General features: G+C 53.0%; 1 protein-coding gene across 1 annotated transcript in view; it reads right to left on the bottom strand.

Annotated features, from left to right (window-relative positions):
- Positions 1–5,464: 5,464 nt before the first annotated feature.
- XKR7 (XK related 7) overlaps positions 5,465–13,454 on the bottom strand; it is a 33,866-nt gene continuing 25,876 nt past the window's right edge. Inside the window, exon 3 of the mRNA XM_004061970.5 lies at positions 5,465–12,360. Within this exon, the coding sequence (XP_004062018.4) occupies positions 11,408–12,360 (953 nt within the window). The 3' untranslated portion in view covers positions 5,465–11,407. The remainder of the gene's footprint in view (positions 12,361–13,454) is intronic.

Here is a 13,454-nt window from a genome sequence, read left to right as displayed (position 1 = left end):
TCCCCAGCTCTATTTGTCAAGGTTTTCTTAACATTAGTGACTCCATTTTTATTCTGACCATGTTCATAGGGTCTTGAGCTGTTTTGCTCTCTTGGGAGTATATTAGGGAGGCAAGGTCCCCTTTGTGGCTCTGTGCTGAACACTTTACATATTTTAACTTGCAGTGTTGAGTACCATGATAGTACCTATTATACAGATTTTTGAAACTGAGGCTGAAGTTCAGAGCCTGGTTCAAGGAGGTCACACAGTGAGTAAGAGGAGGACCTGGGATTTCTGGCTGGTCTGGATCTGAGCCTAGCGTTCCTTACCTCTAGGACCTATGCATTCTGCATGCCCCACCCAGGACAGATGGAAAGGTTCTGAGTGGCCCATCCACAGCTTGCCAAGACACCTGGGTTCTGGAGACCTAAGCTCTGGAACTGATTTGCTGTATATGACCTGGTCCAGGTTGCTCATTGTAACCTCTCTTGGCGTCAGCTTTCTTATCTTTCCGATGGGAACAATAATTTCCCAAAGCCCTGCTCTGCTTATCAGAGCTGTGGCCAGAAAGACACAGGCCATGGATGGAAGAGCAGTTAGAAACTGTAAAGTACCAATGCACTGGATTCTACTGAAAGGCTTTTTCTGAAAGCCTGGTGTTCAAGATCAGTGCCCTGAAGGGAGGGTCAGAGCTCCCCAACGCTTCTGGGTGTGAGACTCCTACAGGAGTGGCTACAGGAGACTCCTAGCCACTAGCCCTTCCTCTTCCTTCCCCTCCCTTAGAGGGGAAATGGCCCAGGCTGCTTAGTGCTGGCTCTCACAGCCACTCCCTCCTGCTCCCCTGCATCCTGCCGGGTCACCTCCCAGCTCAGGAAGTGAGATCTCCACTCAGCCTGCCAGGCGAACAGGAAGAGGCCAGGGTGTGCTAGCCAATTCCTGACTCTGCTCTGGATGTGAAAGCTCCAACTTAACCCCTTGAGCCAGCCCAGAATTCCCACCCTTGGAGCAGCAGCCGGGCATGAGACATGTGGTCTCTTGCTCTGGCATCTCCATGACTGGCTTTTGCAAGCCTTTTCCTCTCTCTGGGCCTCAATTTCCCTGTCTATAAAATGGAAGCTTATATTATTCCTGGACTAGCTCCAAACATCACTGAACTGCTGGGAATCTCAAATAGGACAATAAGTGTTTTGCATGCCACTAAAATTAGAAAACTATCTCTGTATTCCCTGCAGTGCTCCCTGCAGAGCCATAACAGATGAAGTGCTTAGTAAATGTCAGCAGAAGTGGTTGGAGATGGTGGATGTAGGCTCAAATGTATATGACCTTGAACACATTACCTCATCTCTTAGCGCCTCAGAGCCCTCACGTGTCAAAAGCAGGATAATGGCAGTACCTGCCTTGGAAGGCTGCTGCAGGGATTGAATGGGAACAGAAGTGCACAATGATAACATATTATTAAAATTAGCTTGTGAATCAAAGAAGAGATGAGCAAAACAAAGTCCCTGCTCTCAAAGACTTAACAATTGTGGCAGATATGATTCATCTCTTTTGAACCACCTCCAGTTGATTGGCAGGGGCTGCCTGGAGGGCTGCGTAGAGGATTATAAAAACCGGATCTACTCCCAGCAGGAAGAAGGGATTGATTATCAATGCCTGCCATGGGCAGGAGTGGGGAAATTAGCAGCAGGTGGTCAGTGCACATGCTGACCATGATCTGGTTAGAGACAAAGACACACAAGCCAAGAACTCTGGTATCAGGCCAGCGACTTGTTTGGGAAAGGCAGAATCAGGAGCCATTCCCCAGGCTGGTGGCATTCAAGCCAAACCTTGAAGGGTGAATGGAAGGAAAGTTACTCTGGGCAGAGGGAACAGCTTGAGCAAACACAGTGCCAGAGTTCTGCCTGCAAGGAACAGACAACCCCGCCAAAGGTGGCTTAGACAAGAAGGAACATTTATTCTCTCTTAAAACAAGTCCAATAATGAGGGTTTTCAGGTTATTTGAGCAGCTCAACACTGGCATCAAATTCCTTTATATTTTTTACTTTGCTGGTGTTATTGTGTCACTCCAATTTATTTGTTGAAGCCCTAACCCCCAGTACCTCAGAATGTAATAGTATATGAAGATAGGGTCTTTAAAGAGGTGATGAAGTTAAAATGAGGCAGTTAGGGTGGGCCTTAATCCAATCTCCCTGGTGTCCTTATATGAAGAAGAAATTTGCACCTGTAATCCCAGCACTATGGGAGACCAAGGCACACAGATCACCTGAGGTTGGAGTTCGAGATCAGCCTGGCTAACATGGTGAAACCCCATCTCTACTAAATATACAAAATTAGCTGGGCGTGGTGGCACGCACCTGTAATCCCAGCTACTCAGGAGGCTGAGGCAGGAGAATCACTTGAACCTGGGAGGCAGAGGTTGCAGTGAGCTGGGATCACGCCACTGCACTCCAGACTGAGTGACAGAGTGAGACTCCAATAAAAATAAAAAAAGGAAAGAAAAGAGGAAATTTGGACACACTGAGACAGCAGGGTCACTTGTGTACAGGGAAAGGCCATGTGAGAACACAGTGGGAAGACGGCCATCTGCAAGCCATGGAGAGAGGCCTCAGGAGAAACTGTCCGAAGTGTTTGAACCAGAGCAACTCCATCTTGAATAGAAGCTAGGTAGAATGAGGCTGAGACCTACTGGGCTGCATTTCCAGACAGTTAAGACATTCTAAGTCGCAGGATGAGACAGAGGTCAGCACAAGATACAGGTCATAAAGACCTTGCTGATAAAACAGTTGCAGTAAAGAAGCCGGCTAAATCCCACCAAAACCAAGATGGCCATGAGACTGACCTCTGGTCATCCTCACTGCTACACTCCCACCAGCACCATGACAGTTTACAAATGCCATGGCAACATCAGGAAGTTACCCTATATGGTCTAAAAAGGGGAGGCATGAATAATCCACCCCTTGTTTAGCATATAATCAAGAAATAACCATAAAAATGGGCAACTAGCAGCCTTTGGGCTGCTCTGCATATGGAGTAGCCGTTCTTTTATTCCTCTGCTTTCTTAATAAACTTGCTTTCCCTGTACTGTACGGACCCGCCCTGAATTCCTTCTCGCGTGAGATACAAGAACCGTCTCTCGGGGTCTGGATGGGGACCCCTTTCCTGTAACTAAACCAACTCTGCCAATGCCTTGATCTTGGACTTCCAGCCTCCAGAACTGTCAGGAAATAAATTTCTGTTGTTTAAGCTGCCCGGTCTGTGGTATTTTGTTATGGCAGCCTGAGCAGACTCACGAACCTGGCAAGATGGCTGCAGTGGCCTTGGGAGCGGCACATGATGCCATCCCGAGATAAGGCCAAGGGTTTCCCCTTCTTGTATGTCTTTCTTTCATGGAGAAAAACCTTTCCCGGGAACCTTCAAAAGATTTCCCTTAAGAAGCCAGGGGCCAGATGCATTCGCCAGGACATATTTGGCTGCGTCAAAGACCGAATAACGGACCTAAACAGGAGAGTTTCTCTCTTCTTCAGGTAACAGTCAAGGGTGGGTGTGGTAGCTCCCTGGGTCCTGGACCTTGAAGTCTCCTATTTTGTTCCACCAAGCAGTGGTTCTGCTATCAACTGCAAGATGGCTGTCTCCACCCAGCTGCAGTCCAGCCAGTAGGGTTAACAAAGCAGAGAACATGATCTGTCTCTTTAAAGTGATGTAAGTAGCACAAATTTCTTCTTGGCCAGAACTTGGTTCATAGCTGAGCCTAGCTGCAAAGGAGGCTGGGAAATGTAGTCTTTTATTCTGAGTGGCTATGTGCCTAGCTAAAAACTCTATAGAAAAGGAGGAACATGGATACTGGGGGACACTTAGCAGTCCCTACCTCACCAGAATTGGGTTACATGCCCCTGCCCCCATCAATCCCTGGTCCGGGGAATTATCTTAGACCAATTGTCCTCAAATGTAGGCATGCATCAGAATCACCCAGAAGGCCTGTCAAACAGATTGCTGTGCCCCATTCACGTGGTGGCTGATTTAATAGGTCCGAGGCCTGAGAATCTGCATTTATAACAAGTTCCCTGGTGCTACTATTCTGGAGACCACAGTTTGGAAACCACTGTCTTTGGTCAATCATGATTTGTCTCCTGGGGCCGGGTCAGGGTTACATTCCCTGGGCACTTTGGAGGGTGACCCTTGAAAAACTGGGGCTCCATCTGCATGAAAGCATGGCCGGGAAAGCCTGTTGGATGGCAATCAGGAGAGTCTTATGGAAACAGGAAGATGGGCGGTACGGAGAGGCTATGGGGGCCAGGTGGGGTATGTCAGAGATGAGACTCAAGATGGTTTTAGGCCCAGTTTCTAAAAGTCAGAGTTTGGCAGAAGAGTTTGACCTTTATCCTGAAGGCACTGGGGAGCCATGGGAGGTTCTAACGCAAGGAAATGCCATGATCAGATTTATGGAGGGTACATGAAAGTAGTGGTCCTTGGCTGGGTGCAGTGGCTCACATCTGTAATCCCACCACTTTGGGAGGCCAAGGCTGGAGGATTGCTTGAGACTACGAGTTCGAGACCAGCCTGGGCAACACAGGGAGACCCTCATTTCTATAACAATGTTTTAAAAATTAGCTGGGCATGGTGGCATGTGCCTGCAGTCCCAGCTACTCTGGAGGCTTAGGCGAAAGGATTGCTTGAGCCCAGGAGTACAAGGCTGCAGTGGGCTATGATTGCATCACTGCAATCCAGCCTAGGTGACAGAGTGAGACTCTGTCTCTGGAAAAAAAAAAAAAAAAAGAAAAGATCTGCAAGGTCCAGGTCCTCAGATCCGCTTGCACCAGAATGCAGGATTCCCAGGCATGTTCTTTAAATACACCTGAGGAACTTTAAAAATGCAGATTTCCAGGCATGTTCTACCTATTCCCTGATTATGGAGGCAGAAATATGCATTTAAAACATATCCCCTCTTCTCCAAGTGATTCTCATGCACTTTGAAGTTTGAGAACCACTGGATTAGGATGGAAGCCCTGGAGACAGAGGCCCTCTTAGAGGCAATACCCCCTAGGATAGGATGTAAGCTCCTTGAGGGCAGGGACCTTGCCTGTTTTATATCTTTCTTGTTCACTATGCGAAGAACTGCCTGGCACCCAGTAGGTTCTCAATAAGTATTGGCCGTAGTGGAGTTAGGAACTTCAGTCTGGGCCCTGATTTTGTCATAGACTCATTCTGTGATCTCTGACAAGTATCCCCACCCTTTATCTCCCCCCACCCACTTTATCTGTAAAATGAGTTTGGAGATAATCTGTAGAACTTTTGGCCTGAGGATTCTGGTTGATTGATTGAAACGCTGCCCAATAAACAGGATATGTTGTGTAATGTCCCACCCTCTCCCAGCCAAAGGCCTTTCTCTCTTAAGCCACAGAGATTGTGGCAAGTGGTACCCTACCTATCCCTCCTTCCTCATCTCCTTCCCCTGGCCCAGAACAGCCAAAACAATAGGACACAAGCAGCACGTACTGAAATGACTTTTAATATCTCATGTCGCAGCAAAATTAAAAATATACAAAAAGTTTGTGGTGTACAAAAGAGTCTCAGTAAAGAGGCCCCAGCTCGGGGCCCCCTCCCCCTCCCCCTCCTGGGGGAAGCTCGGAGGGTGAATGGGGGTCGGGGGGATGAGGGATGGCACAGATGTAGTAAATACCAGGAGGTGGGACCAGGAAAAGGAAACAGAAGAGGACAGGGGTGAGGGCCCGTTAGGAAGGAAGAGACGACAGGGAGGGGAAGAATCACTTGGAATTGTGCTGACAGAGGGAGATTAGCCCCTCAGGCATGGCTAGTGATTCCTAGAGTTCCAGGGGCATGGAGGGGAGGATCAGGGCTGGGGATATTCTGGTGGGACCCTCAAAAGAACCGGGTTCTGGTCTCACCCTGCCACCAACTTGCTGTGTGACCTTGGGCTGGCCATCTCCCATCTCTGGGCTTGCCCCTTCAGTAAAATAGGATGCTGGATGTCTAAACCATTGATTCCCAACGTGGGGTCCCAGACCCTGAGGGCCTGTGAAGGCAGGAATGAGTGCCCACGAGTGCTTTTGAGAATTTTGTATTAAGCAACTCAATAAAATACATATATTCCCCCACCTTCAAGCCCTAGAAGTTGACTTGAGGCCTTGGAAGCATTTATCTGCAATCAGAAGCTCAGCTTGAGTTAATTTAATATGGGAAAATGAATTCTTCTTCAAGAAATGAGGCTGGTTTGGGAGAAAAATCTCCTAAACCACAGGATCCTCAGGGAAGAAAATGATGAGGGAGCTATGGGAACGGTTCAGATACCTTCCAGCTATTTCTTGATGGGTTCGGAAAGCCAGTGGGGCTGGGGGCTATGTTTATATGAGGCTCCTCCAAGTTCGGTGGTTTAGCACAATGGAGACCAGGCGGAAAAGGGTCAGATTCGATCTGGGGGGATTTGGGTGAGAGAGAGATGGAGGAATCGCCTTTTCCCCCCTGGCACCTTCTGTACCCCCTCTTTGTCCCAGGATACCCTCCATTCTGAGATTATTGCAGGTGCCCTGGGACCCCCACCCATTCAGCCTGGCCAGGGGTGCCCTTGCAGTGGTTATGCATAGAATAAAGGCCAGGGTTGCTGAGGAGAGGGCAGCCTTCTCCTCTAGAGAAGGGAAGGGTGGCAGAAGCTAAGCACAAGGGGGTAACCTCTCTGTCCCCTGGGGAGTTTTCTGTCTCCAGAAACCAGGCCAGGCCTGGACAGGGCCTTCCTTTTCCACTCCCACATCTCCCACTCCAGAGTTTTTCCTCCCCATACCTCTACCGGCAGCAGCCAAGGACCCAGAAATGTCCTATCCTCTCCCCAACCAGAATGGCACATTGAAGCTCCTTTCCTCCCCAGCCCCAGGTCTCAGAAGCCTCTATGGTTGGGAAGGGGGACTCAGACCCCAACCCTACTACTGCCCATGCGGCTTGACAGCCACTTGTTCCCTTCCATTGAGACCCTGCAAAGCACTTTAATACAGAAACTACAGCTCCCCCTACCAATCTCTACTGCAGGCCCCACCACAGCTTGAACTGGGAGGGAGACAGGTGCCAAAGGTGGCAGGGGCCAGCACAGAATGGGACTCTTGGGTCCTGGCTTTCAGTCCACATCCTGCACCTGGACTCCCCTGCAACCCAATGTAGATTCCTCCTAACCAGGGGCCCCCAAGCTGGAGAAGACTCCAGCAGCCTCTAACCCCATGAGGCACTGGAGGGGCCTGTAGCCCTTATCAAATGATGATTCCCAAACCAGGGACCCTGTGGACCCCCAGATTTCCCTTTTCAGCCAAGAGGGCAGTGGGCTCAGTTCTCAGATAGCCAGGTGATGGGGATTTAGGGTTGGACTAGCAAAGTCTCAGAGGGAGCCACAGCCTCTGTCCCTGACTTCCGCTGAGGGGTTTCCAGACTCTGCAGGACACTCCAGAACCTTCTCAACATTTTGAACCGTAAGTCTCAAACTGGTGGCACGTGGGCCAAATATGAGTGGCCAGCAGTTTCCCAAACATTTGAATTTTAGTACCTACAGGCAGGGCACACACTCACTCTCCTGTTTGCCAGAGTCCCCAACACTCCCTATTGTCTCCATTACTCTTATTTTCATTATCTCAAGGCATTTGAGTTTGCATCCCATGCAGCCTTTGTCCCAGAAAACCTTCTCCCTATTGTCTGAGGCTTCTGTGGACTCCAGGCCCAGATTAATTCCAAGGGAAGAACCTGCAGAACTCGAGTACTTAGGAGGGTGTTGACTGCAAGCGAGACCTTCCCTGGATATTCCCAGCTCCCTCAGCCCTTATCCAGAGGCCTGGACTTTCCCCAGGCCTCACCTTCCCTGCCCTCTGTCTTCCCCGACTCTCATGGGTGACATGCCTCTGTGGGACACAGGTGTAGCAGGGAGCTGGCTGGGGGTAAGGCAGATTTTGGGGAGACACAAGAATGAGGCAGATGACAGGAGGGGATCAAGCAAGGCCCCCTCATTGGGGAGCCCTCTGTGGGGGAGTGGGGAGGTCTGTGCTGTTCAGCTGGGGTGACAGTTACAAGGCACATGGCACATCAGTGCCATGAGGCGCCGTGATGTGGGTGTGTGTGGTGCCTGCAGAGGTTTGGGGAACACAGTCAACAGCATGGGGGTCAGTTCTAAGAAAACAGGTAGACAGAAGTCTGCCCTGGAAATGGGGACACTGGTCTCCTGGGGTTAGAGGTAACTGAGGGCAGGGCCTGCCATATTTGGTACCCAAAGCATCCTGTTCTCTTCTGTTCCTGGCAAAATTAAGACACACCCAACTACCTCTCATCCCCAGGGAAATCCTAACTGCCACTGACTTCCTGTGTGGCCTTTGATGAGTCCTTGGTCCTCTCTGGGTCTCACTTTCTCCTGTCTAATGGATGTGGAGGGCAGGTGGCTTAAGGAACCCTCAGGGACCCTCTGGGCTGCAAGGACCCTGGGAGGGTGGGAAGGACTGGGAAGGACTGAACATCCAGACTGGGGTGGGGGTCAGGGGACAGGAGGCAGAGGACCGGGGGGGTCAGTTCTGCTAGGGGAGAGACTGGCTGAGGTAGATTGTGTCACAGAAAGAAAAACAAAACAACAGCTCCAAGGGGATGGACCCCTCCCTCATCTGACTCCTCTATCCCAGTGAAATGAAGGGACAAGCCAGTGGAGCAGGGGGCCTCAGGCCTGGTCCCGAGCTCCGAGAGTCCTTTAAGGGCTGAGACTCTTCTGAGGGTGAGAAGCAGGAGAAGGTGCCTGCAGCCCTCTCCCTGGGCCCTTTGACTGTGGCCATTTCTGTGCCCAGATGTCCCTGCAGGCAGAGGCCCTGAGGGAAGGGTGTGTGGGGTTGAGAAGAGGTGGGGAGTGGGGGTGGAGTAAAATCCAAAAATGTAGCCATGGCTTCCCTGCGAGCCTCAGACCATGCCAAGCCCTGCCAGCACATCCCTGCCCCTTGGGAGTCTCCTGGAGTGTAAAGGACCCCAGCTAGGACTTTTCCTCTAGAAGGCAGCAGCCAGATGGGCCACTCTGGGATACTGGGGAGGAGAATAACTTGCCAAGGGTGACCCTCATGCTACATCTCTGGGCCTCAGTTTCCTCATCTGTAAGATGGGTTGATAATATCTCTCTTGCAGGGATGTCGTGACCAGAGGAGAGTGTAAGTGAAACGACATGGGGTGAAAATTCCTGGCACAAAGTTGGCCCTGGAGAAACAGTCTCTTTCTGGGTCTGGGTCCGCATCTTCAGAGCTCCCATCTCACAAAGGCTTTGTGTGTGAATTCAGCCTCCAAAGATGGATTTGGGCAGAGAACAAGCAGGATGGATGAACCCAACAGAGCGGGCCTGGGTCAGCCTTGGGCTTCTGCCACCTCCCGTCACCCTCGAGGCCTCGTTCCTCAGGGTGCTTAGCAGCAGAAAGAAGGAAAAGCACTCTTGCTGTGTTGGCAGGAGGGATGATGCATACACCATCTCGGCCTGTGTGCTGGTGGGGAGGGTGACTCGTATCGTGGTTGTGCTTGTGCTTGTGTGTATGTGGGCAGTCTGGCCCTCTCTGCCTTTGGGGTTACCCTGCATCCCCAGCAATTCATCATTACCCATCACCTTTTGATGGGCAGCCCAGAGTCTGGGACCTTGAGAGAGTGGCTGCCACTCTGGGCCTCAGTTTCCCATCTGTAACCCAAGAGAGGCTGAACCAGGGAGGGCTAAGCACCCCTCTAATTTGCATAGTCTAGGATTCTTATGGCCCACCTCACTCCAGGATCAGGTTGGCATCTGTCCTTAACATCCGCTGCTGTGCTCTCCCACCAATCACACCTAAGTTGCTGTGGGAGTGTGTGTGTGGGAGGTGGGAGGGTAGGGTTCCCAGCTCTGCTAGAGGCTCTGTCTCCTCACCCCATGGAACTGCCTACTTCCCCTCTCCCATACGCCCCCTCAATCCAGCACTGGCTGTCCTAGGTGGGAGGAGGGGCCCTGGGTGAGTCCCCTGGGCACTCCAGGATGTTCAGGCCATGGGAATAGACCACAGGTCCTGGGGAGTCATCAGATCTAAGGCAAAACAAGTCAGTTTCCCAGATGCCGCTCCAGGGAGCCCCATTTGCAGGGTGGCTGAGAGCCAGGATTCATGTCACGTCCCCAGAGCTATTTTTTTTTCCAGCTGGGAACCAGTTGGCAGCTGAAATGTCTCAGGGGTTTTGAGGACAATTTCCTTTTAGAAAGATGGCTATAGACCAAGGTAACAGGGGCCTAGAGCTCCCATGAGCCCGAGAAGTCTAGAAGGAGAGCACCCATTCCTAGAAAATTCCATTCACACTGGGCTCTAGAACCTCTTCTCCCCCACCACTGTGACAGGTGCTAGAATCCCCCATAGCAGAGCAGCAGGCCTCCAGTGTCCTCCTCCTCACAACAGAATACACAGATCAGAGTGGCTCCCTGGGACATTTTATCAGCCTAGCACTCTAGAACTCAATCTAGAACTAAGCCTGCTTCTGGATCAGTTCCTCTGATAAATGTGCTAAAACCTCACCTGCACTTGAGCCCAGAGATCTTTCCAGACATCTTATCTGCTGTGTTGAAGACCTGTATCTAGAAGCCACATTCCAGGTGCTCATCTAGAACAAAAAATGGCCCCTTCAAACATTTCACCGGAGGTGTGTGGAACCTCATCCTTCACAGAGCCCACAACACAACAAGAGACATCTCCTAAGGAGTTCATTCTTGTTCGCTATGCTCTGGATTGCAGGTTCCCCTCCCCCAAGTCTTCCACCCCTCCATGCTTCTGCCAGCCTAGACCCCCCCCCCAGTTCTTTCTCCTATCCATCTCCAGCACTGCCAGCCCCCCACCCCAACACCCTGCCCCACCCCAACTCCCTTCTTCAGCTCCCTCTTTCCCTGGCTCCAGGCTTCAGATGCTACAGGAGCCATGCCATCCCTGTCCACACAATGCTCCAACCTCACCCCACCCCTTCCACGGCCTCCTCCATCCTTCTCAGAGATCTTTTCCCACCATAGAGGCAGCCCACTCTCCACAACCCCTGAGGAGCATAGGGTCTAGGTCATGGACCCCAGACAGTGCCCTTTCTCTGGCAAGTCCAGCAGGGGCAACACATGGGCAACGCCAGGCAGGGGAGAGGTGTGGAGGCCCCATGAAAGCAGGGCAGCTCGAAAAGTGTAGCACCAGATGATTCCCCAGGCCCTGGGTCAGGGGAATTTAGGGAATGGGCCACAAGGCTGAAAATGGGGCCCAGGGCTGGGGCCTCCGCAAGGCTGCCCCCTCCCCTGAAAGAACCCAAAAGTGGGGCCGCTCTACCCTTGGACCAACAGATCCACTCCCCCTTAGCCTGGTGGCCCTGAAATTCGGGGCTCAACACTGCGGCGGATGTGGGATCAGACAAGCCTGTCCCTTTTGTGCTGGGACACTGTAGCCTACACTGTGGTCTCATACTCCAGCAGCTCCTGGGGAGTCCCCACACTCCGGTACTGCAACCGTGGCGTGGCAGGTGAGGAGTACTCCAGTGCCAGGATGGTCTTCCGGAGCCGGCGGTCAATAAAATGAGCATCCCAGGCCGGGTACTTCTTGCGAGGCAAGTCAATCCGGATGACAGGCCCCTCTGTCCGCAAGGTGCGGGCCACTGGTGTGGGAGGCAAGCCAGGCCGCACCTGGAAGACAGGTGGGGTGGGGGTCCCTGCACGCTCTCCCGCCGAGGCCCCATCCCGCTCAGCACCTGTAGTCCTTGGCAGGGACCTGGGGGGACTCGTGATGGCGTCAGCGGGTGGGCCACAGGGCTCTGAGGCCTTACGGAAGATGCAACCAGGTGCCTGGGGACCCAGCATGGGCCCGTTGGGGTGCAGGAGACAGTAGTAGACACACATGAAGAATATGCCCAGCGCAAAGCTGGAGGCCACTACGCAGACCATGATGAGCGAGTAGAAGTCGGTTGAGAAGTTGCGGCTGGAGTACCAGAAGCCGGTGAGCGCGGCGTTCTCCAGCAGGACGATGCAGTGGTAGAGGGTCATGCGGCGGCGGCTGCGGCCCTCCTTGACGTTGAACCAGCAGAAGATGTAGATGATGCCCACCACCATGTTGTAGATGATCTCCTCCCACTTGGACATGCAGAAGTCCGTCTCCCCTTGGATGACCCAGAAGGTCATGACGCACCAGTGGGCCACGATGAAGATGCCAAAATAGAGCTTGTAGACGCTGGCGAAGAGCGCGAAGGCCAGGCCGCGGGCGGCAATGCTGAACAGGTGCCACAGCACCTGCGCCACGGCGCCCTTGTAGGACAGCGGCCGCTTGTCGTCCCGCGAGTCCCGCAGCACCTTCTGGTAGGAGGCCAGCGTCCAGGCCAGAGACACGAGGGAGGCGGAGGTGGAGAGGGCTGTGGAGACAGGGCAGGGGCGGGGTGGGCTGGGTTAGGGGAGGGCTCGGGTTGGGGTCTGGGGAGAGGCGGAGGGTTCTGGGTCAGGAGCTGGGTTTTGAAGAGGCGTGAGGAAAGGAGCTGTGGATCAGCAGGGGTGTGGGGAAGGTCTGGGAGGTGGGGAGCTTCAAGAGCCATGAAGAGGTGTGGTGAGGGTGCAAGGGACTGGGTACTTCTGTAGGCTGGGAGCATAAAGGGAGACGAAGATGGAGGTTTGACCTCCATCTAGGACTCTGGTGTGGGGCTGTTAGGGTTCAGGGGTCTTGGTGGGAGGGTGCGAAATGAGGGTCCGGGACTCTGGGAGTGGAAGAGGAGGTGAAGAGGAGGTCATGATTAGGGTGTGGAGCAGCCAGGAGGGGGCCATTAGAAGTCGTGGGCCACCAGGAGGAGGCCAGGCATGGAGAGGAATATCTAGAGCTGAGCTGAGCAGAACTGAGGGGCGGGGATGGGGAGACCCAAGGTGGGAAGCGTTGTGATTGGGACCCCGTAACTGGGCAAGGGGTCCCCAGGGCCGTGAGGGGTGGTGATAGTCTTTTGGGACACTGAGGATGGGTTGGGCAGGGACTAGGTTGGGAGAGCATGGAGTGCTTCAGGGAGACAGGGGGATGCGGTTTTTCTCTGATATTGAGGGGCTCTGTCATTATGGAAGGGGCAAGGTGGGAAATTAACAGGGCCTGTAGGGAGGAGGAGGGGATGGGTGCCAGGACTAGGCCTGGGAGGGCCCCCCGGGGCCCCCCAGTGAAGGGGTAGGCTCTCTGGAAACTGATGGTGATTGGCCAGGTCTATGAGGCAGGGGGTCCCCAGGAGATGCAGGCTGGGATCAGGTTGGGGAAGGAAGTGGGCAGGGGATTCCCCAGAGGGTCTAAGGTGTTTGGGTGGGAGATGGGGTTTGGTTGGCTCTGGCAACGGGGAAGGGAGGAGGGCAGGAGCGCCCAGGGGGGCTGATGGGTGTCGAGGGAGTGGAGGGGCCAGGTCCCTCCTCACTCTGAGTGTAAGTGGGCCATCGAAGGGGACGCGGGGGTCTCGAGAGGCCCGGAGGGTGGTGAGGGTAAAAG

The sequence above is a fragment of the Gorilla gorilla genome, chromosome 21, assembly GCF_029281585.2.
Source record: "Gorilla gorilla gorilla isolate KB3781 chromosome 21, NHGRI_mGorGor1-v2.1_pri, whole genome shotgun sequence".
Lineage (NCBI taxonomy): Eukaryota > Metazoa > Chordata > Mammalia > Primates > Hominidae > Gorilla > Gorilla gorilla.
Note: the sequence above shows the minus strand (reverse complement) of the source record. Positions and strands in the feature narration are given on the sequence as shown.